This window comes from Chinchilla lanigera, unplaced genomic scaffold, assembly GCF_000276665.1.
Source record: "Chinchilla lanigera isolate Chin_1 unplaced genomic scaffold, ChiLan1.0 scaffold00046, whole genome shotgun sequence".
NCBI lineage: Eukaryota > Metazoa > Chordata > Mammalia > Rodentia > Chinchillidae > Chinchilla > Chinchilla lanigera.
In genome coordinates this window covers 321,155-345,217 of record NW_004955447.1, presented here as the reverse complement: position 1 = coordinate 345,217, position 24,063 = coordinate 321,155, and the positions used below count along the sequence as shown (strand labels likewise).

At 35.6% G+C, this 24,063-nt stretch overlaps 1 protein-coding gene across 6 annotated transcripts in view; it reads right to left on the bottom strand.

The window, feature by feature from the left end:
- Ankrd17 (ankyrin repeat domain 17) overlaps nucleotides 1-24,063 on the bottom strand; it is a 116,494-nt gene that overhangs the window by 30,930 nt on the left and 61,501 nt on the right. For 4 of the 6 annotated variants that reach the window (XM_005392762.2, XM_005392764.2, XM_005392765.2 and 1 more), the window contains 9 exons: nucleotides 22,247-22,395; nucleotides 13,459-13,570; nucleotides 13,147-13,292; nucleotides 9,891-10,033; nucleotides 9,398-9,611; nucleotides 8,626-8,801; nucleotides 7,416-7,578; nucleotides 4,684-4,779; nucleotides 3,878-3,994 (listed from right to left, as the gene is read on the bottom strand). In XM_005392762.2, coding sequence (XP_005392819.1) covers nucleotides 3,878-3,994; nucleotides 4,684-4,779; nucleotides 7,416-7,578; nucleotides 8,626-8,801; nucleotides 9,398-9,611; nucleotides 9,891-10,033; nucleotides 13,147-13,292; nucleotides 13,459-13,570; nucleotides 22,247-22,395 — 1,316 coding nt within the window. The remainder of the gene's footprint in view (nucleotides 1-3,877; nucleotides 3,995-4,683; nucleotides 4,780-7,415; nucleotides 7,579-8,625; nucleotides 8,802-9,397; nucleotides 9,612-9,890; nucleotides 10,034-13,146; nucleotides 13,293-13,458; nucleotides 13,571-22,246; nucleotides 22,396-24,063) is intronic. The other 2 variants (XM_005392763.2, XM_005392766.2) reach the window with 1 other exon arrangement.

The following is a 24,063-nucleotide window of genomic DNA, read 5'->3' as shown; positions in this document are numbered from 1 at the left end:
AGTGCTAGCTTAGCCTAGACAACTTAGTGACTCAGCACAACCCTGTCTCGAAAAATTTAAAATTTCTGGGACAGATAGCTTAGTGCAAAGGCCTAGGTTCAATATCCAATATCTCTGTCTGTCTGTCTGTCTGTCTGTGTCTTTCTCACACACATACACACACACAAATACAAAAAGGAAAAGATGGAGACTAGAACATGAGGACATGTGAGGAACACTCTAGGCAGAAAATACAATCAGAGCAAAAAGGAGAACCGTCAATATGGCTGAACACTGTGACCAGAGGAAGAGCAATAAAAATTCACAAGAGAAAGTGGGGAAGGAGTAATGTGGGTGGGCACCCTATCATGGATGGTCACCAAGACCACGTAGGGAATTATAGAGATAAAAACGAGTTATCACAGCAGAGCTTCACTTCAGTTATCTTACAGTGATGAAGTCCTTTTCTTACTCTTTTCATATTTCAGTTTTAACCTGAGCACACTACTTAATTAAGCTGACTGAGAACAGACACTCTCTTGTTTTTGCTTTTTGAGTCCGTTTTTTATGTAGTGCAGACAGCTCTAAACTCACTATGTAGCCTAGGCTGGCTACATTAGCCTCCTAAGTGCTGGGATTACAGACATGCACCACCATGCTAGGCTGAAAACAGACAACCTTTTTTGTGGTACCGGGAATCGAACTTGGGACCTCACATTTGTCAGGCAGGTGCTGCACCACTGAGCTAAATCCCCGACCCTTAGAACAGACATCTTTAAAAGGCTATTTCCTAAAGCTATCTGATTTAGCAATCTACAGGTATGCTATGAACCCCAAAATGTACTTAATGTAATACATAAACATCACAGACAGGAAAACATTAAAACAATTTTATTTAATAACATCTATTTCCTGGCTCTGTAAAGGATGTTTTCTAAATTTATAAAATAGTATTATGCACAAATGTTGACATTTTAAAATAAGAATATAAAAATGAAAAAAGACAATATTATAATATCTTAGAAAAAGGGGTGGGGTAGATTATGTGCTATTAAGAGAAGCAGATAGCTGGGCATGGTGATGCACACCTGTAACCCCAGCACTTGAGAGGCCGAGGCAGGAAGAGCTCCTTGAGTTCAAAGCCAGCCTGAACTACGCAGTGAGATCCTTGTCTCAAAAAACCAGAGAGAGAGAGGGAGGGAGGGAGGGAAGGAAGGAGAGAAGAAGAGCTGGGAAGGGCAAGAGGAGGGGAAGGGAGAAAGAAGGACAGGGACAGGGACAGGGACAGGGAGGAAGAGAGAGACAGTGAGAACGACCAGAAAACTTACAATTAAATAATGAGGTTCAAATCTTAGCCTACTTTAGGTAAGTTACTTTACCTCTCACAGATTCACTTTCCCAACAACATGGGGGTAATATTTTTACTAAGAATAAAATAATGTTTTGCCTAAGTTGGGCCAGCATGTACTTATCCCAGAACTCAAGAGGCTGAGGCAAGAGGATCACCAGGAGTTGGAGGTTAGCCTGAGCTACATAGTGAGTTTAAGACCAGCCTAAACTACACAGCAAAAATCTGTCTCAATAAAAACAACTTATCGTCACCCTATTATACACCTATTATTTGGTAGGAATTAAAATGTTAAATGAAGCCAAGTGTAGTGGTGAAAGCCTATACTCTCAGGAAGCTGAGCCAGGAGTTTGAAGTCAGCCTAGGCTATATAATGAAATCCTGTCTCAAAAAACAGTAACCAGTAATAATATGTTCAATGAAAGCAAATACGAAAACAGGCCAAAGGGGTAGGTGTATGTGGGGATGTAACTCAGTAGTGCACAGCACTTGCCTAACATTCATAAGGGCCTAGGTTTGATCTCCCGCATCACAAAATACAAAACAAACAAAAAACAGGTCAAGCAATAGTTACAGAGTTCATTACAAAATCTCTCAATACACTCAACTCTCTTCAAAAACTTTCTATGGCTGTAGGGGACAGACATGACTATAATCTGGGTCCACCCTTTGTGCATACCCATACGACACTTTAAAATGATCTGAAAAGCAAATTTTGCTTTGATCAGACTCTGAACAAGAATTTCTTTAAAGATGAAGAATCTCTACTGTATTTTCTTCTGAAGAATGTACTTCTTTTTTCTGTACTGGGGATTAAATTTAGTCTTACTAAACTGCCAGACTGGGGGCAGACTCTCAAACTACCTGCATCACCTCCCAGAGTACTGAAATTACAGGTGTGGGCCACAGTATCTGGCAGATTGTATTTTCAAATTTCAATTAGAATAAAATGCTTAGAATACCGCATTTTATTTATGTAGGATAAAACAATTTAATAAAGCTAAGCATGTATTTTACTAAAGAATGGAGCTGACCAAAATCAGAAAGGGTGTGTGAACAGTACTCCCAGTTCCTTAGGAGGCTAAGGCAGGAAGACCTCAAGTTTGAAGCCAGTCTTGGGAGTTAGTGAGAGCCTATTTCAAATTAAAACATAAAGGCCTGGAACATAGCTCAGTGGGAGGGCAACCTGAGTTTCACCTCCATTTGCAAGAGCAGTGAAAAAACAGAGGCACATGTAAAATTATCACTGTGTATCCTTTACAAATTTAAAGAGTACTTGTCAAATTTCATAGTGTATTAGTGGAAAAATGTTTTTAGAAAGGGCAGGAATTAACAAAGAGCTATGGGATTGTTCAAACTGTATGTGGTTTTATAGTATCTTACTTCCCTTGAAAACATAGGGATGATGTACTCTGTCCTAGAAAAAAAACAGTACAAAGAGAAGTCACCTACTTATTTTTGTGCAAATTACTGAATCCAGGGTCTTTATTTACACTGAGTTATAGGGTTTCACTAAATCGCCAGAGGCTGGGTTCAGACTTGCAATCCTGCCTCAGCCTCCCAAAGTGCTAGTTATACGCCTGTGCCCCTGTGCCCAAATGAGAAGTCACCTATTAGAGTACTTGCTGGGTATGGTGGTGCATGTCTGTAATCCCAGAACTTGAAAGGCTGAGATAGGTGGACTGCCATGAATTCAAGGCCAACCTGAGTTACATAGTGAATTCAAAGCCAGTGTGAACTACATAGTGAGACCCTATCTAAAAAAAACCCAAAAACACCAAACATCCAATAATAAAAAGTACTCATTAAACATTCTAAATGGTATATTCCCCTAGTTGGTTATGTCTGTATTAGTACATGTGATACTTCTGATGAATATGTTGGCAACAAATTAAACAAGGTCTAGGATCAAAAAAATGTAGGTATAATTTGCAGATTTAAGAGATGAGTAGCTGAAATAAGACTAAATCCAAAATCAGAATCTAATTTGACTCTTTTTTTTGGTTTTATGAGATAGGGTTTCCTTTTTTTTTTTTTTTGTTTTTCTCCGGTACCGGGAACTGAACTCACAACCTTGCGCTTGCCAAGCAGGCACTCTGCCGCTGAGCTAAATCCCCAGCCCCAAGATAGGGCTTCCTATAGAGCTCAGGCCAGCCTTGAACATGACATGATCCTCCTACCTCAGCCTCAAGTACTGGGATTATAGGCCTGTGCCACCACACCCGGGCTTTCCTGGCTTTCACATCAATGTGATTCAATAACAAAATTCTGTTAATTTGATTATAAAAAAAATGCTTTTAATGATATCTGAAGTACTTATAATTTTCACTACATATTTGAGCCAAACTTAGAAAATCAAATACATAATTTTGGGGGGGGGGGTACCATGAATCAAACAGGACCTTGCGTTTGCCAGTCAGGCACTGAGCCACTGAGCTATATCCCTGGCCCTCACATACATAATTTAGGTAACAATGGACTTCAGATTAGGGGGGGAAAGAGCAGAATGGGAAAAAGTACACATTTTTTGTACGTAAAGACAGTTATTACCTTTTCCAGGTCTAACTCCTCTAACAAAATGCTGGCATTCTTGTTGGCTTCAGCAGCCTGTCTGTCTTTGGCTTGTACTATTGACTCCATACAAAGATGACACTTCTTCAGCATCTCCTATAATAAAAAAATTAAAGGTATTTCTTGCCTCAAAGAACAATTTCCATTTAGTGAGGTTCCTAAAAACATGAAGCTCTTCATTAAGGCACTTAAAAATAGGGAATAAAAACCAGTGGCAGAAAATAAAAAGGCAAAAAAGTATAAATACAAAACTTAAATCGCATATTTAAAAATATTTGAGAGCAAAATGTTTTGCTATTCACCAAGCAGTACTTGGAAACTAAAATTACTTCCTCCAAACATAACTACAGTAATGTATGTGAGTTGGTTAATGGGCTAAGAGGAAATGACCAATGTGAACAAAAAACAGATTTAAAAATTCCTGAATTGTTTGAGAACTGTCTTTTATAAAAGGCATCACAGCCACTGAGACACACTATCTCTTCAACTGTATTCTCAAAACACACTTTAGAACAGCAAATAGTTATTTTACAAATTTTATTAAAAATATTACTTTACTTCTATCACAGAAATAGAATTCTATCACAGAATGTTTTACTGACCAGTAAGGTAAGTAAATCTGTAAGAATCCCTTAAATGGCATACCTCATTCACAAACAGCTAATTAAAAAATCATTATGTATTACACGTTACTGCTCAAACTAATACTTTTCTTAGCACAAGAAATAGTCTTAACAAATGGAATCTCCAGCTCGTGCAGTGAGATGACCCTGAGGACACATTACCTTATCTGTGATGGTCGCTATGTATCGCATACACTCAGAATCTGAGGGAAACTGATTGACTTCTTTCACCAAGTAGCGCACCACCTTCACATGACCCTAAAAAAGTAACAGCAATGTCAGCTAGAACACAGACTCTTAGGGTTCAGGAAATATACACTGGCCATATGAATAGATGAATAACAACTCAGTTGTATATTTGCACTGTAAATAAATTTTAAAAAAAGACTGATTTTAACAGGGTAAATCTACACTGTTCATTTGCATCCAGCCTTTGCAAAAAGTACAGAATTATGTAACCTAAAATTCTAAACTACTCTGAAAAAAGAACAAAAATCCAAAAATTAATATAAAGAAAGTTGGGAGAGATGTGTGTAATGAGAAAAAGAGAAAAAAGATAAACACTCTTCTTTCTTTTCTTTGGCAACTCACTACAAATGAGCATCCAATTTGTTCTAAGTATAAAAAAGTGTAAAAATACTACATAGTTCAAGGCTGGCCTGAACTGCACAGCAAGACCCTGCCTCCGCAAAACAAGAGTAAAAATAACAATTTTATTATTTTATTCTTTCAGATAAAAACCAAATAGCACTATACTGGGCAGTATGAAAGAAGATAATACCCTTTACACCAACATCAGCTGTGATTAAACCATTCACTACAACACAGCTCAGTATCTGAGTAAATTTCCAACTCTTTAGATTCACTGAACTTTTTACCCATCTAGAGTAAGGCTCTTTGACACAACACCTATAATTTAGCCAGTCTGGATAAAAAGTAACAGTCAAGATGAACTCTCTCTTCCTTTTTGTCCCCATGTTTCAAAAACTTTGCTATAAATGCATGGCTATTCAATGAAACGCTCAAATGTCACTTTCCTAATGATCTTTGCAACACTCCGTTAGTCCTTACACTAATTATATGGGACAACTTACACAGTTTGTTAGGACTGGGGCATGAATGTTACTTCCCTGACTAGGCTACATTAAAAAATTTTAACTGTAATGTAATAGCCAAGTCATTACAGTGCACCTGAGAGGCACTCAAAAAATAAACAAACACAAGAGTATAAAAGATAAACACTGTTCACATATTAAAATTATCTTTTGGAGAGATAAGATACATGCATGCCAGATATTTGAGAAATACCTAAAAAAACTGTGAGCATTATTAACATAAAGGTATTTGTCTCAAGATAAATGATAAAAAGATAAAGTCTTAACCTAGGAGATTGGAGAACTCACTGTAAGCTCAAATAGGACAGAAACAGTTTGTGTAGAAAGAAAGTTTTAAATTATCTAAAGAATAACTAATGGGAAAAAAAATGAGGAGGGACAAGAAAAAGGTCATTCAACTGAGATGGTATGAAGGACAAGAAAAAGATCAACTGAGGCAAAGAAAACTCTACATCACAGTTACCGTAAAAGAATACCTAAAGGTACTAAACTGTGATGGCTTTGAACACCAAACCAGGTTGGAATTCAAAAGAGGTCAGAGACTAGAGGCACAGAACTACTCAAAACAGGGCATTAATGGTAGACTGGTTAGGAGGACAAACTTGATGACACGCTTACTTCAATTAGAGGTAGGTAACCTCTGAGAAACAGTAAGCTTTTGACTGATGAAGTAAAGAAAACTGCAGCATCAGAGTTAAGATTATGTAGGGAAAAGGGAGAATAAAGACCAGGTCAAGCCAGGCATGGTAGGGAGCACATCCCTATATTCTTAGCATTTGGGAGGCTGAGGTAGGAGATCGCCTGCCACAAGTTTGAGGTGAGGCCAGCCTGGGCTACACAGTGAGTTCAAGGTCAGCCTGAAAAGAAATGGTGAGACTTTGTCTTAACAAATAAACAAACTAATTTAAAAAATAAAAAATCAAAGCTGGCTATGGTGGTGGGTACCTATAATCCCTACACTCTAGAAGCCTGAGGCAGAGCTGCAAAATTGCAAATTGGAGCCCAGCCTGGGGAACACTGACATTGGGAGGCCTTGTCTCTCAAAATTAAGTAAATAAATAGGACCAGGGATATACTTCAGTGTGAAAGCCCTGGATTAAATTCTCAGTGGGTTGGGGTTGGGGGAAGGCCTCACAAGGGAAGGACGAGGGAAGGACAAACATACATGGGGACAAGAGAACAAACAGTAAAAGGAAGAGATGACATCGTCTATATATTAAAATTTTTTCACATTTTGGAATCTACAGGAAATTTTACTGACATTTCTTCAAATGAAAAAATTCACGAAGCACGTATCTCTGAAATTTGTATGTTCTCCATAGTATAACAGATTTTGAGGAATTTAAAATATTAGTAGCAAAGCTATCATTTTTCTTTCCAGTATTTAACAATGATGAGAATAAAATAAATCTGTTATATTTTTCTTTGCAGTGATAATAGAAGCAAACATTTGTCCATATCCAAGTAGCTCCAATTGGCTACTCTTTATCAGAGTTATATTTTGTGAAATACTATGATTATAACTGAATTTGACAGTACTACAGAAAAAGCTTTTTACAAGTTCATTTAGTTGTAATGTCCAGTTTAAGTAATATAGCTTTTCTGGCATACCTGTTTCTATCCTTCAGTGTTGCTAACAGAGTAATAATTTGCATATGACTTACTTTAACCAAAGTTCCTAAATCATAAAATGAAGAGTCTTCAGTGACAACGAGACATGCACTTCCTTTACTAGAGTAAGTGGAAAACATCACGTAAATGAGGATCAAAGACCGCTACCTTTCTAAATGCTGCCATAAGAGGAGTTATTTTGCGGTTATCTGCTGCGTCTACATCAGCACCTGCTTGTACCAGTAACTGAACCACATCAAGGTGTCCACCATTTGCTGCTAGCCACAATGGAGTGTTCCCCTTCTTGTTACGTACATCAATATGAGCTCCCCTAAAAATGAATGACATAGATAGCACTGTCTTAAATGAAATGGAATGATATAGTTAACAAAAAGCCCCACAACTATTACCATGTGAAAAATCTATAAAGATGAAAATTATTTTTAATGTTCAAGAACTAAAATACAATTTTTCTCAGAGGTATACTACAAAGCATTTCCATCAAATGAAAGTCATATATTCAGTATTTGATTTTCTACTTTAAAGATGACCATAAGTCCTTGTTTCAAATCCAGGGAAATGGAAATTTTTTAGTAAAAAATAAAAGTAAACCCCATAATATAGAAATTAACGTATTAAAAAAACTTAAGAGATAAGAAAAATACCTATGACACAAATGTCTTATTTATATTCATGTATTTATAGTATGTAGTTTCAGAAAAAATAAATTCAAAAATAACATGTACATCCAGCATTAGGTGAGTATTAAGTAGTTAAGATGACTCATGGTAGAAACAGTAGTTACTAGTAATAAAAGAGTACCAAATACTATTCTTGGTAGGGTACCACACAAAAGTCTTAAGACTGTCGAGTAAAAAATACAGACAGGGAGACGAACACCACTGGAAACCGGTAGGCAAATTCTAAATCAGTATCCTTGATTCTGTCTAGTAATATTGAATAGTCCCAAAACTGTCTCCTAAAATCCCTAATGGCTATAAAGAATACAAAAAATCAACACAGAACCGTAAATCACTGCCAGACTTTAAAGACTTTGATTACAGTAATACTTGGCAAAACTCAAACTGTGTGTGGGACATGAGTATGGATGACAATAGCTGCATGTTCAGATACCTTATTATAGCACTAAAGAAGTACATACACAATGATGAAGAAAAGTATTCCTAGGCTACACTGAAACAAACCAGACAATATAACACCTAACTCTACATGGGTGAAAAATGATGAGGGTTGGGGAGTGGGGTTGTAGTTTATAGAAGGAAGCACATTTAATTTTCTTAATGATACAACTGCTCAGAGAGAATACCAATGACTAGTAACACTTACATTGAACATGAAGGGTATGAAAGTATCTTACCTGCCAATGAGAAGCTCACAGAACTTATAATGTCCTTTATCTGCTGCTATGGTTAAAGCTGTATCTCTTGAAGAGGGAACTGGAGGGGCATTAACATCAGCACCTTTATCCAAAAGAACTCGGCCCACCTCTGCATATCCACCAGAGGCAGCTTCCATTAGTGGTGTGAGGCCCGTCTAAGTTTAGTGGAAAATAAACAAATGAACAAAAAAACCACACAGGGAATTGGAAAGAGCTAAAATGTTAAAAAAAAAAAAAAAAAAAATCTGAGGGAACAATATGATATAGTCTTTAGAAAATTCACAACTGAATCTCAGCACTGATACCAGTTTCTCAAAATTATATCCTAATGATCTATTAAAAGAAGGTAGCTGTACCTAAAATCAATAGTGTTAGGAACCTGAATAAGATGCAAGCATTTAGCATGTAATTGGTAATAAAGAAAACGTTCTCACTTCTCTTTCTAAACAGCTTATCTTTTTCAGACAAAAACCCTAATATTAACACCTATAAAAATGTACAGCTGAGATGTTTTCAAAAGTTTACAATTGATTGACTTAGAATGATTCCTGATTTAACATATCTATAGGAGATAAATATTAGAAAGTACTAAAATGAGCCAGGTTAGGATTTTGAGTTCAAGGCCTTGTTATGTAATACATAACAAGACTGTCTCTAAAAAAACAAAAAAACAAAAAAAGTAGTAAAATACTACTGTACACTATAACCATTAAAGCTATAAATTCACAGGTAAATTCAGATCTTTTCTTACCTTAGCTCTGTGTTCAACATTTGCTTTTCTATCAAGCAGAAGACTAACCACTTCAGTTCTTCCTTGGAAGCAGGCTAAGGTAAGGGCAGTGTTCCGGTTGGTTTCTATCTGAGCATTTATGTCAGAGCCCATGTCCAACAGGAGCTTGACAGCAGCTGTGTGCCCATTCATTGCTGCCAACATGAGGGGAGAAATGCCCAATTTGCTACCAGTTCTGAGGATTAAGACAGGGAGAACAAAAGGAAAAATACACATTTTACACCAGGAAAGTGAATTATAATGTAGAATTTTAATGTAACAACTGATGTTTTTTAAGTTCTATTTCAACAGTTTTCATTACTTAAATAAAACTAACTTTTAAAAAACTTCTAACAAATTGGATGCTAAGTATATATGAAGAGCCAAAATATGGTACTCAAAACAAGTGACCTATAAATATCTTTTTCATAACACTCTTAAGAAATACGTGGTCTGAATGGAAGAATGAACTTGCCTGGAATTAATCTCAGCTCCTGCGTTTAGTAGTATTTTGATGATGTTCACATAGCCACCTGAAGCAGCCAGGCTCAGAGGTGTATAATCAGAAACATTCCTGTGCTCTTTATTTGCCCCTCGTGCCAACAACAGCTCCACTACCTGGAAAGAAAAAAGGACAGAATGTTTTCTTATGGTGAGACCATTTTCAGGGAATGTATTTTTGATTTCTCTTTTTTCTGGTCTATTGTAAACCAGAAAAAGTGGTAAGTTCTTTCATGCTCTACACGAAACTGGCAAAGGATCTTAGAGGACAACAAAGAGAAAAACTGCTCAAATAAAACCAATTTAGAAATCTTTTGACAAAGTATAGCATATCCATGGAAGATCTGGACCCAACATGTCATCATATGGTATTTTGGAAATCAGTATCTTTTTATTATTCCATTACATGGTGGCAAAACACAAGTAATATGGGGATAGGACTTTATTTCTATAGTACTGGGGATTGTACTCAAGACTTTCACACTAAGATGCACTCCCACCCGTTTATATTTTATTTTTATTTTGAGATAAGGTCTCTCTACGGCAGTAAGTTGCCCAGACTAGGCTGCAACTTGGAATCCTCCTAACTCAGCTTCCCACAGTACTGGTGTTATAGGTGTGTGCCACTAAACCCAGATAGATTTTTTTTTTTTTTTTTTTGGACATAGGGTCTTGCTATGTAGTGCAGGCTGGCCTTAAGCTCACTATGTAGCCAAAGCTGCCCTCAAACTCATGGCAATCCTCCTGCCTCTGCTTCCTGAGTTTTGGCATGATAGGTATGTTCCACCATGCCCAGTGATTTTTAAATTTATACATGTAAATATATTTAAAATAATTTTAAACCACTCAGTAACTTTCAAAAATATTTTCAAAATGTGAAAACCAATCTTTCTTCAAAAAAATTGAAAAGACTGTCCATATATTAGTTAACTAGATTTTACCACTAATACTGTATTACACTATAGTAATATGTATAATTCCCATCTAGCAATTGAGTTTTCAGGATATAGTTTTATAAGAAATTCCAAGATAATTCTCTAAAGTGTTAGAAATATTTATACTCCCACCAACAATGCATCAGCTCCAATTGCTTTGTATCTTGCCAACACTTGTTACTACCAATCTCTAATTCTCACCAGTCTAGTGTATTGTGGTATCCCATTGGGCCTGAATGACCTTTCTCTCATGGTTGTAAATGTTTAGCACTTATGTACTTACTGGTCATTTACTGTTTTTTATTCACTGTACCATTTAAATGAAGAGTACTACCCTCCGACACAGGTACCATACTTTTATCTCCATTTTAGAAATGAAGTGTAACAAAGTTCTGATGTACCTCAAGATCATAGCTTTTAACCTTGCTCTTACAGAGAGTTACAGTATTTCCTAAGTAGCATTTTTAATGACGAGAGACTTATCTATCAACTAAAACTTTTTACTTGTTTGAATAAAGGTAGGCCCAATTTTAGATAAAAAAATTTCTACCCATCACTTCTTTACTTTCGGAGCCAGTAAGACTAGTTGGCTTCCTTGATAGAAACGAGATAAAAAGTGGCATTAGCCCATTTCATTTTAGAAAAATCCCTTAAAGTAATATAAGGTAGAAAACAACTTTCACATTTCTGAAATGTTCTCAATTCCATTATGTAAAGATAACTGATCATAGTTATCCCTCAGAGAGACTGGTCTCTTCTCAAAGAGAAATAAACATTCAATATAAAAATGTCTGTGATTTTGCAGTAAATTGGCATTCCAAGTTTAACTGCTTCATCTGAAAGACTCCTAGAATGGTTATAAAGCCATCTGGTGCATTTTAGTAAGAACCTATAATCCATAAAAATGATTATGGATTATATACTAGAAAAAAAGGGGCAAAAACTATGGAAATAATCAAAGGAAAATCTAATAACAAACCATTTATATATGTTCATTTTGTTATTCAGCTTTCATTCTTTTTAATCTATAAAATATAAAATGACTAACCTCTATCTTCCCATACTTGTACCATTTTACTATACTTGTACCACTTCCCATTCTCTTGTATAGGAATTATTCTAGCTTTCTTTTTCTCCTAAGTGCTGGGATTATGAGCATGAGTCACCATGCCCAGCTGTTAAATTTAATTTTTTATGAATTATTTTCAAAACCTACTGAGTTTAACTGATTAGAATTCAATGTAACCTGGTGGGCTATAACTTACAAAGGGCGGTGGGAGGAGGGACTAAATAAAATGCTCACATAGGAGGCAATAGTCAACGGCTAGTCAGTCAGAGTCCACTAACTTAAAGGGCAGAACAGTCCAGAAGAGTGAAAGACTTGAAATAGTATTCTCTAGCTAGCAACTGAAAAAACAGGTCTTGCTTCACACAGACAGTGGATGACTTTGGGGAACACGAGTGGTTGAGGAGAAAAAGATGGTTATAAACAAACAGGACCAGGAAGAGTGGGGAAACTTTAGCAACTTCTAAGTAGGGAAACTGTGAAAGGAAAAGGAAGACGACGGAGTGGGAATGGGCTGAAAAGAAGAGAAGGGACTTTTAAACTGAGTAAGAAACTAATCTGAACATGGGTGTAGTGGTGCACACAAATAACCCCAGTGCTAGGGAGGCTGAGGCAGGAGGATCACTCCATGTTCAAGGCTGCCCTGGGCTACATAGTGAGTTCAAGGGCGGTCTGAACTACCCTCTTACAAAACCTAATCTGGAAGACAAGGTACTCCTCCCTACACCTAAGATTCAAAAAATCCCTGATTGAAAAGTTGTGAATCTAGACATAGCACAATTGGTTCAGTAAGTTTTATATCCCCTGTATGTAAGAACAGATTTGGGGAAAACTAAACATGTTATGACAGAAAACATGGAAAAAGTTGTAATGTTACAGTTTCTTAAGCCTACTTAATCAATGCCAACTGATCTCAGTTCTAGAACAGGGAAAGATGAAGGAATACAGACACTGATTTGGAATATTTTAGTTTTCTCTTAGCCTGAATGTAATACAGGGACACCTAATGTAGAGAGTAATTTTAGAAAAGCAGGGTTATAAATAATGTATGATTTTCTGGGAAGGTAGCTCATGCTAACATTATATTTCTGCTAGTAAATTATAGCTGGTGTTACTGTGATAAATTGCAACATCAAATCACTGTTCCTGGGGGGCGTGGAAATCATACACTATGTATCTGCTATACACAGAGAAAAAAAATTATACTAAAAAATTATACTAAACGTTACCTCTTGCCTGCCCCCAGAACAAGCCAAGGAAAGTGGCGTGTCCTTGGTTCTCTCTGACTGGGCTTCAATGTCTGCACCATTGTCCAGCAGTATTTCTACAACCCCAACATGACCGGCTGTAGCAGCCAAGATGAGTGGAGTAAAACCTGGAAAAAAATAATGACCTTTGCGTGAAGTGCTAAGCAAAGGACCAACACTATTTTCCAACACACCTAAGCATCAAAATGGGGATAAGAAGTAATACTTCTAAATATCTCAAATTTCTTCCACATGTATTACAGAAAATAAACTTCACACACTGATAAGCCTTACCTTTCTTATCTCGGTGCTCAATGCTAGCTCCTCTCTCCAGCAGTGTTTGTACCAGCTCCTCATGGCCCCCAGCACAGGCAAGTGTTAATGCTGTGTCATGATTACTCTCAGTCTGCAGAAAATTAATATTCTGATTAGCTTATTAGACAGTTTTAGAATGTTAGTAGTAAATACACACATACACACTATTACTGTATCAGGCATTTGAACACTAAGGCTTATCTGGCTGTTTTCTCCATCAGCGGCCAACTACTGATTTGCTTTTTAAAGGTTACAAGTAATACTTGCACAATATAGACACTTCTTAAACACTAAGGAAAAAGTGTAATTTTCTGTCATAGCAGCATACTTTAACTAGACGATATGATTAAAACTCACTTTTGCTTCTGAAATGCAAACTAGATTTATTTTCCTATCTCAAATAAGTAAAAAAAAGATATACTATATAAAATGATGGTGTTTAGACAGACAATGAAGACAGATATTCCTGAGTACAGATGATTAACCCAACTCCCTGCATGAAGAGCTTCCAGGCTGCAATGCCTGAGCAGGTGCCCAGAGCATGGCAATCTCCTTTAGTTAGGAAGATAGGGTGTGGAGAGGTTAAGGTACTAGAATTAATGTTGCAGATTACTAAGAGAAGACTTAACAGGACTGTACTCTGGAGACCTGTGGAGGGGATCCCTTCGTCTTGAGTTGAACTTTGATTGGCATATGTGCAGAAGGATTTTATCAGCAGTCAAAGAAAGACTGAACACCCAGAGTTGGAACATTCAGGCCACAAAAGCTGAAGTAGAAACACTTTAAGACACACAGATACCAAACGGAATCCTCAGTAGTAAGGCCATATTAGTTCTGGATCCACCTAAGAAAGCTGAAAGGCAAGACTTAAAAAATTCTTTCCAAGAAACTTAGCTGTGTCTGAAACAAAGCCCCAAGGTATCTAAAGGAACCAAAAACATAAAACACACTTGGTATTCTGAAAAAGACTATTCTATTTAATATGGCAATGTCTGTATGCAATCTGACTTATGATAATGATAGTGACCAATATTGGACTTACTAGTAGACATATTCTAACATAGTTTAAATGCTAATGTACTTAACTGTGTAATTCTCCATACTTCTAATACTTTACACCTGCAGGATCCAAAACAATAACTATTAGCAACATGTGATATTTGAACTATAGCTGCTATGACTGAAAGGCTACATTTATTTTTATTTATTTTTTGTACCAGGAATCGAACTCAGGGCCTTAAGCTTGCCAGGCAGGTGCTGCACCACTGAAATACATCCTCAGCCCCTGAAAGACTGTATCTTTTATTTAATTTAAATTGAGTAACTGATAGTTAATCTGAACACTGGAAAATTTTTTAGGGTGTCTACAATGTCTCAAGTAAATGATTCTACTTCTCAAACCAAATCCAATATTTCTAATGTAAATCCAAATTGAGATATACATTAGAAGGATGACATACCTGAGATGGAGGGAGTCTGTGGAATGTGGGATGAGGGGCTTTTGGCACGGGGAGGATTTGATCTTCCTAACCTCAAGTGTAATATGCACACCAAATTATGAATACTTTTAGTATGAAATAAAAATGTAAAGCAGCTTAATTTTTTGGTATTGATAAATGCTGAAAAGTGTTACAGGTATATTAAGTTAAATACAACTTTTTTGGGGACAAGTTTCAGTTGCCCAGGCTGGTCTTGAACTCTCACATTCAACTGATCCTCCAACCTCAATCTCCCAGGTTCTGAGACCATAGGCACACACCACAATGCACCTAGCAAAAGATGTATAGATAAACTGATATTTAATTTTGTATATAAAATTTTTTTGACAATACTGGTGACTGTAAGTGCCTGCCTGGTAAACGCAAGATTCCTGGTACAAAAAAAAGCGGAGGGGCGCCTGCCTGACAATACTGGGGATTGAACTCAGGGCCTCTGCACTGATCTACATACCTAGCCATTTTTATTTTCACAGAGGGTCTCATTAAGTCACTAAGTTTCCCATGCTGGGTTGAACTTGTGATCAACCCACCTCAGCCTCCCAGAGTGCTGTGATTACAGGTATGTGCTGTCATCCCAGCTACTGTTGCTGCCTCATTTTTTTTTAAAAACATGGCTACTAAAGCACTTTGAGCTAAACGTGTGTCACACTACTTCCCTATCAGACAGGATAGCTCTAAGTATCTTCCATCATTTTCACACATGCATCTCTTTATCAAACTGTTTCATTATCTGTCACTCTCGGAGGACTAAAGCTTCTTGGAAGGTAATTAATATGTCCTACTGATGTTTGTGTTTTTCCCAGAAAACAGTAACTGACAGTCATGCAGAATGAATGACAATACCTCTGTAAGGTCACAGATTCAGACTGTTACTAACAAGAAAGAGATCATATATATATATGAAATATGTACTGTTATACATGTTTATTATACTTATATAATAAACACAAAAAGAAAAGTCACATCCTCCCACTGTCTAAATTAGTCTAAAGACCACACTTCATCATGAAAAGATGAAAAATGAGACAAAGGCAAAATGGTAGTCAAGAAATAGGAAAGGGCCTCCTCCAGTGAGTGATGAAGATCTGCTCTGCAAAGGCGCTAGGAGAGAGCAGAGCTGATGGCCACAAGGGAGGGACTACCAGCAACAACAGTGGAGAAGGGACAGGAGGTGACAGGAGTGATAGCTCAAGTGCTCCACAGTACCCTACAGTATCTTCACTTCAGCTTCAACAGAAATTATTGTGTCTGACTTCGCAAGAGAGAGACAAATCTCAAAAATAACCTTCAGATGGCCACACAAGCTAATAATTGGTAGAGATGGGCTTTTAAAACCAGGAGGATTTTCTTAATCCTGCTCCCCTACTACATCATAAAGAGGTCCTGATGCACAGCAGCCATGTGTGAATATCATGTTAAGTATCTGTCTTCTGTCCTCTTGGTTAGTGAATATGCAGTCCACAGACAAGCCAACTTTCTGATGAAGTTTATGAGACTTAATTTTTTTTTCCAGGAGCTAAAAGGTAATTTATGAAAACTGTGTCAATCTTAAATAGAGAAAGAAGAAGACATACAAAACTTCAAAAAGACAAGCATGAAAAATTTTAGTAGATCAATCAAATATATTTTCCCCACATTATGAAATATAAATCCAATTGATATTAACTAAGCACCTTTTGTAAGTACTGTGCTATACACTCGAGGGTTGACAAAATTATCATAGGCCTTGCCCGTTAACTTAAGGATTACTGCACATGAAAAATTTAGATTCAACCTATGAGAGAAGAATAAATAATGAACTATGAAAGTGCAAGAAAAATAACTTAAAACTGAGAAAATTAAGCTGAACGAATTCCCTGAGGAACTGAAATTAAGAATTGAGTAGCTCCAGGGCCGGGGATATGGCTCAGCAACACAAGCATCTGCCTGGCAAATGCAAGGTCCTGAGCTTGATGCCCAGCACCCAAATAAATGAATGAATGAATGAATAACTAAAAAAAGAAAGAAAAAATGAATAGCCCCATTGTACTTCGGGAGTAAGGAGAAATTAAAGCAATTAATATTTTATGACAATCTTTTAAGATAATAATAAAAGAATTTAAAATTTTTAAGTGTGATGGCACATACCTGTAATCCCAGCACTCAGAAGGCTGAGCTACATAAGATCTCCTATCTAAATAAATGAATGAATGAATTTCTCTTCTTATTTTTCTTTTTTCTTTGTTGTTTTCTGAGACAGTGTCTTGCCATGTAGTGCAGGCTGCCCTTGAACTCACAGCAATCCTCCTGCCTTAGCCTCCTGAGTCTGAGATTACAGGTGTGCGCCACCCTGCCTGGCAAATTAATTTCTGAAGTAAGGTTTCCATTCCCCAAATAAGTACCTACTACACAATCCCAAAATGATTACTGCCCTGTGTTGTAATACATCAGTATCATACTAACTGAAATAAAAATTTGGGCTGATACAAATGATGAGGCAAAGAAAAAACTAGGTGTTTTGCATAATGATGATATAAATATGCAAAAATGAAACAGCTGAGCTACACCCAACCCTATAATCATTACTGTACAAAGTTGTATTATATTGGTCAAGAAGTCATTGTATGTTCATTATCATACACCTCAAAGAAAGTCTCAAAGCTGAAAAAGGAGACAGATGCTCAAAGCGTTACTAAAAGTTTATCCATTATGCATTCTAAAAAGTTTCTACTGAGCCTCCAACACCATAGAATACACCAATCTATTATGTAACAGATGTTGTTACAATGAATTCTGGCTTACTAAATTGATAAAATTTTATTAGATATGAAAATATTCTGTAAGTTTTCAACATGACTAATTCTGGAAAGTTTTGATGGGAAGTTATAATATCCATCCCCTTTAAAAGATAATCATGGAAATAAAGAAAAATAAGCAAAGATAATGGACATGTTAATTATTAAAACCTGTGGAAAAGCAAGATTGTGTAAGGGACCACTTGGTTTTCCTATTTACTCAAATTCAAGAAAAGCTTTAAGGATTCAGAGCCAAGGGCACCTGCTTGTAATCCTTGCTATTCAGAAGGCTGAGGCAAGAGATTCTCAAGTTTGAGGCTAGTTTGTGCAACTCTCAAAATAAAAAATAGATTATAGCTCAGTGGTAGAGCATTTGCCTGGCATGAGTGAGGTCCTGGGCTTAATCCCCACTGCAAAAAGAAAGAAAGAAAAAAAAAAACTCTTTGAGAAACATGAGAATAACAATAAGCAGTTCAGAAACATACAAAAGACATAACAACAAAGATGATAAGATGATATGTTTTTGCAGCCAGTGAACAAAACAACAGTGTTTCTTTCTCATAGTTAGTGGCTATTAGACACAATCAAATTTCAAACAATTAAAAAAACTCAACTCGGGGGTATTCAATTCTAAACCTTCAGTCAAATTTAATGTTTCATATAAAACCTGTTGCTTATTTATTGGTGCTAGAAATTGAACCCAGAACCCCATGAAAAGTAAGCATACTCTATTCTCAATTACATAATCTGTGGTTCTTAAAAAATCTTTACTTATCTCCTAGTTTCTATATGTACAGTATTCAGAGACAAGTTTAGTTTTATTCCTCAAATAAAATAATAATCACAGCTATGCTATCAAAAGTTATGGTAAAAATGGTACCCCAAGTAATTTATTCATAAATTTTTCTTAAAATACATTTTGGTAACACCATATTATGTTATCAATCTTAGAAGTTTTGGCTGGATGTGGTGGTACATGCCTGTAATACCAGCAGTCGAGAGACTGAAGCAAGAGGACTGCCATGAGCTCAAGGCCAGCCTGGATTACATGATGAGTTCATGGTAACTTGAAGATGGAGAGACCATATCTCCAAAAAAAAAAATTTTTTTTGAAAATATCCAGAGATTTAATAAAACTCTTAGAACTGATGAGCCTGTGGTGCACCCCTGCACACAAAAGGCGATTTCTAGTTGAAAAACACAGGTTTGAGAAACTTTAAAAAGAAAACAAATGTTTTAGCATTCTTCAAACCCCAGAATTAAACTTGAGACTCCTGCTAATCCTTGTAAAGAATATTACTGCCTGCATAAAATGTTCAATTAAAGAATTAAGTTATGACCATATTCCAGAACTATCAGTATTTTACAGAAGGAGTCATATAATACATAGGTAGTAGACCCACTACTATAATCTATTTAGCAAGTTAACATGATTCAAATTTAATGTTCCCACCTAAGAAGTGAAACACATGTAGCATAATACAATAATGAAGTGCATAGATTCTAGGACCAGAGTGCCTGAATTTGAGAGCTGGCTCTACTGTTAGTTTGTACATAACGTAGTTATCACCTCTAGGTTATAGTTTATATCTAGGTTTAGGGGTTATGGGAGTCTAATACTCATCAGTGGATTAGTCTGTTGTATTTATAGCTAAATGTAACATTGACAGATGAAGCCTGGTCAGAGGAGGTGGTCTCTCTATGCTTTCTGCTGCCATCTCATGAGCTGTTTCTCCCCCTGACATGCTAGCCTGCCTTGGACACATGTGAGCATGAACTGAGACCTCTATAAACTATGCACCAAAATAAACCCTTTCCTCTGTATCACTTTGGGTGCACAATGATTGCGACACTCTACACCCAACTCCTCTCATTTATAATGGGAGCAGAAGGACCTACACTTCAGGGGACCCCTACCATGAAAAGTGGAACTTTGGGTGGCACCATGATGATCTTCAAAAAGTTACAGATTTTGCAGCATTTCAGATTTCAGGTTAGAGATGCTGAACTTGTAAAAAGTCTACACAAATATGCCCAAATATGCTAAAAGTCTGAAAGGTGAAACACTTCAAGTACCAAACATTCTGGATAAAGGATACTCAAATTGCATCTGCAAGACATTATGTTTGTACGTATTAAGATTGGTTAAATTAAAAAGAATTATAAAATGTTTAATCTTTTAAGAAACAAATTAATCTCAAGTTTCTCATTATGTCACCTGTCTGCTACAGCATAGTACTACATATGTAAACCAAAATATATCCATTATATAAGCTCACATAAATTTTATTTTAGATCAAAAAACATTCAGCTGGGCATGGTGGCACACACCTGTACTCCCAGTACTCTGGGATGCTGAGGCAGGAGGATCTCAAGTTCGAGGCAAGTCTGGGTACTTTAGTGAGACCCTGTCTCAAAATAAAAAATAAAAAAAGGGCTGGGGATGTGGATCAGTATAAAGGCCCTGGGTTCAATCCCCAGTAGTGCAAACAAAACAAAACGAAACAAAGGAAAAACAAAAAACACAAAAAAACAAAAACACTGAAACAGATGGATTATATACAAAAGGATTTTTAATCATTTGAAGTACCTGAATGATGTAAAAACCAATAACATACTTAAAACATCAAAAATTTTAAAAAAAAGGATAAAAAATTATCTGATTATTATTTTGCATATTTTTCCCAATACAGGAACTTTCTAATAACTAAGCAAGACTTTATGGTAAACTTCATAGAAAGCAGTTTCTTTTTAGGCCATTCAAACAGATGAAAACGTGTTTCACCTAGTAAAGACCAGATAGAGGGATATTTTTAAGGAGCCAGAGTCAAATCTTCAGCATGCCTACTACATTTAAAACATAACTTCTCTTAATCTTTGAAAAAAATTATTTTTAAGTTGAATGGTATATTCTTGTAAAATTATTTCACCACCAGTACAAGTTCAAATTTGGTAAAATCATGACCACACTTGAATATACTTTTCCTGCATTTATTTTGTTTGAAAATGTACTTTAAAAAGAAGTATTCAGTTTTGCTGCTTTTGCATTAATTCTTGGTCCTAGAAAAAATACTTCTAGCTAATTTTAATAACCTCAAAAAAAGACTATGTACATATAAAGTACAAATTCATTATCACATTCAAGCCAGTTCTGTAAGACTATCAATATGAAGTGAGTATCAGCAAGTGAAATTCAACTCCCAAATGTTCTTAAAAAGGCTACCAGGGCATGGTAGTTAAGATTAGTGTTTTCAGAGTCAAACGAACTGATTGTGGTTCCCATCTCCACTATTTCTTAGCTAAATGAAATAAGTATAAAGAAAACATTTAATCTTTTTCCAGGGCAGCAAGAGTAGCTGCCTCATATATATAGTCTGAGGATTAGATGATGCACTTTCTTAAAAAGTGTTCTTAACAGTTTTAAGTGAAAAAAAAAGGGAGGGGGACGGAAGGGAGGATGGGATAGCACATATAAAACAGTACACATTTGGCAAACAAAACACAAAAGAAATTCGTTTTCACAGTAGTACCAAGAAACATTTTAATAAAAAGGAGAGTTATTTTTAATTGGTTAAGAGTATATGCCCCTAGTAGTCCACAAACACACACATAGGCTATACAGATCAATATATATACTTCCTGAAACTCAGGCTTATAAAGACCTGATCATTCAAAAAATTAAGTTTTAACACATACTCCTTCACCCCAGGGAATAATAAGAATACAAGATTTTATCAGTCAAAATACAGCAACTACATCTATAACCTGCAAACACCCCCTCCTCAGTGTTGAAGGCTAGGTCTCATTCATCTTCCAGGTCAGACCTTTGGGCCTCTCTTCAGAACAGAACATGCACTATTCTCTCCAACCTCACCTTGCTCCAAGATTGTGTGAAACTAATTTTTTAAAGAACCTGTCTACTTAATAGTTCTGAAACTTTTTAAAGCTTATATAGTATCTTTTTTTGTCTCATATTCCTTCAGCTAATCTGAAGAGACAGGAAGTACTTCTAACTCCTCCATGAAATCCTTTAATAGCTAAGTTTTAGAGACTCACCACCTTAATCAGAATTTTCAAGAATGATTTGAACACAGCTAGGCATACATGATATATAAAACTAACAAACCTATAAATGTTAGAATATTTTTCTTTTACGTGCAATTATATATTTTAAAGTATGTCTTCTATTAGTAGAAAAAACACACTAATCATTGTTAGTTATTATTCTTACATTACATTTCTTTTCTAAACTAGAAAGAGTTAAAAAAGAAAAAAAAAATGGTAACATGGGAAACCAGACAACCCCATAATTATCAGTAATTGCCTGTCACATATTTTTTTTTTTTTTTTTTAATGTGGATTTCAATTTGTAAGTGTGGCTCACATCTTTCACAAAGCAGTCGATCATGATTTAAACAAATCACTGAATGTTAACGTTTTTAATGATGGTATTAACTACCGGGAAAAGATGTCTCTCCTAAATTCGGAGCTTACCTGTGCATCAATATCAATGGCAGGGTAGATGGGAAGCATGGCTGAAGGAGAGATGACAGGACTTGGAGTTGGAGTCTGAGGCTGGGAAATGGAAGCAGCAATACTGTGGGTAGGAGTGTTTGACATTGCAGATGCTCTTCCACTGACTGCTGTTGAACAAAATAACTGTACTTAATAAGGATGAAACACTGTTAGGTCACAGTAATAGTAAAAAATATTTATTAGAAGTATTTAAGATTTCAAAAACAAAATGTTGACAGGGAGACTATTATAGCAGTAATAACTCATTTCCTCGTTATTTTTGACTAGATGATATTCCAAATTTATAATGTGCATTGAGAGTCATCCATTTTCTAAATAATCCATCTGAAATACAAGTTCCCCTTTTATGAAAGTAGTCATAAAACCTTAATACAAAATAATCCTGAAAATAAAAATATTTTAATGTACTAGAATTAAATACAGTATAAACTTAAAGTGAAAGTTGCCCATTATAACTTAATTAGAAATTTAAAAAGAGGTGTAATAGTCAAGATCAAATGGGGAAAAAGAATTTTTTTTACTTGCCAATTGCACACCTTATATTCTACAACTAGTGACAGTAATATCATTGGTTGGAAAGGAAGACCCTTCCTATCTACTTAAAACACCCCCGTATTGTTTTAATAACTAAACCTGGGATATTCTTAATTATAGTCCTCAGCATGACAATTTTTCAAATATAAAAATCCAATCCTCACATAGGAATGTATTTTCTCAGACAAAGAATTATTCTGAGGGTGGTAAAATACCCAACAATCAAGACGGCAATCACAACTTATAAAGAAAAAATTAAAAGATTAGGGCAGAAATAAATGCATGTAAACAATCATTCTTTCAACTATGGAACGCTGTTCATTCTTCTAAGTAGGATTTTGCTGTGATATTATTTTCACACTCAAATATGCAACTGAAATAATGGCTAGCTAGTTAGGTCATACTTAAGTAGGAGAATGCCAAGATGGTGGCATAATATACAATAATGTAGATTCCCTTGAGAATATATTATTTCCCTCATTGACTCACTTCTAGAGTTAATACATGAACATCATTCTTTTTCATCCCCTTATTAAAAGCACTATGATATTATTAAAGCATGGGCATTTATCACTGAACGGTCAACAAGAGTGTGGACGTGTGTTACCAAAGTAGTTATTTACTACATCAGACAGAAGACAATCGATTCACAACTGGATTTCAAATTGGGCAAAAGAGATTATCCTGCCAAAAGTAAAACTGAAATTGATTTTTACAACAGTTATAAACAGAACTGTCAATTAAGAAATCTACTTTACATAAAATCTTTAGTTCAGGCACAAATATATACATTATAGCAAAACACATTCTATAATTATACATTTTTCAGTCAATTTAAAAGCCAAACAAAAAAAGAAGTCAATCCAAACAAAACATCATTTGAATCCTTAGGGATTTAGATCAAGAGAAAAGGGAATGTCTAATGTGTTAAATTAAGTATCTAGTGACCTTGATATTGTTACTCCATATTGTTAACTTTGTAATGCTCAGAAAAAGATCAAATAATTTAAATGTAAATATTATAGATATAGAATTCAAACTCATATAAAATCTATAGCTCTAAAATAGACTTCATATTTCCTGTGGTTGCATTTTCACAAATGGAAATGATAAACACAAAAAAGTAGCTTAAAGAGGATAAACACCAGTAAGTATAAATCAGTAATTTTAATTTCATGGTTTTAAAGTGGGTTAAAAAAACTTAATTAGTTGACTAAATGATAATTTACATTTAAAATATA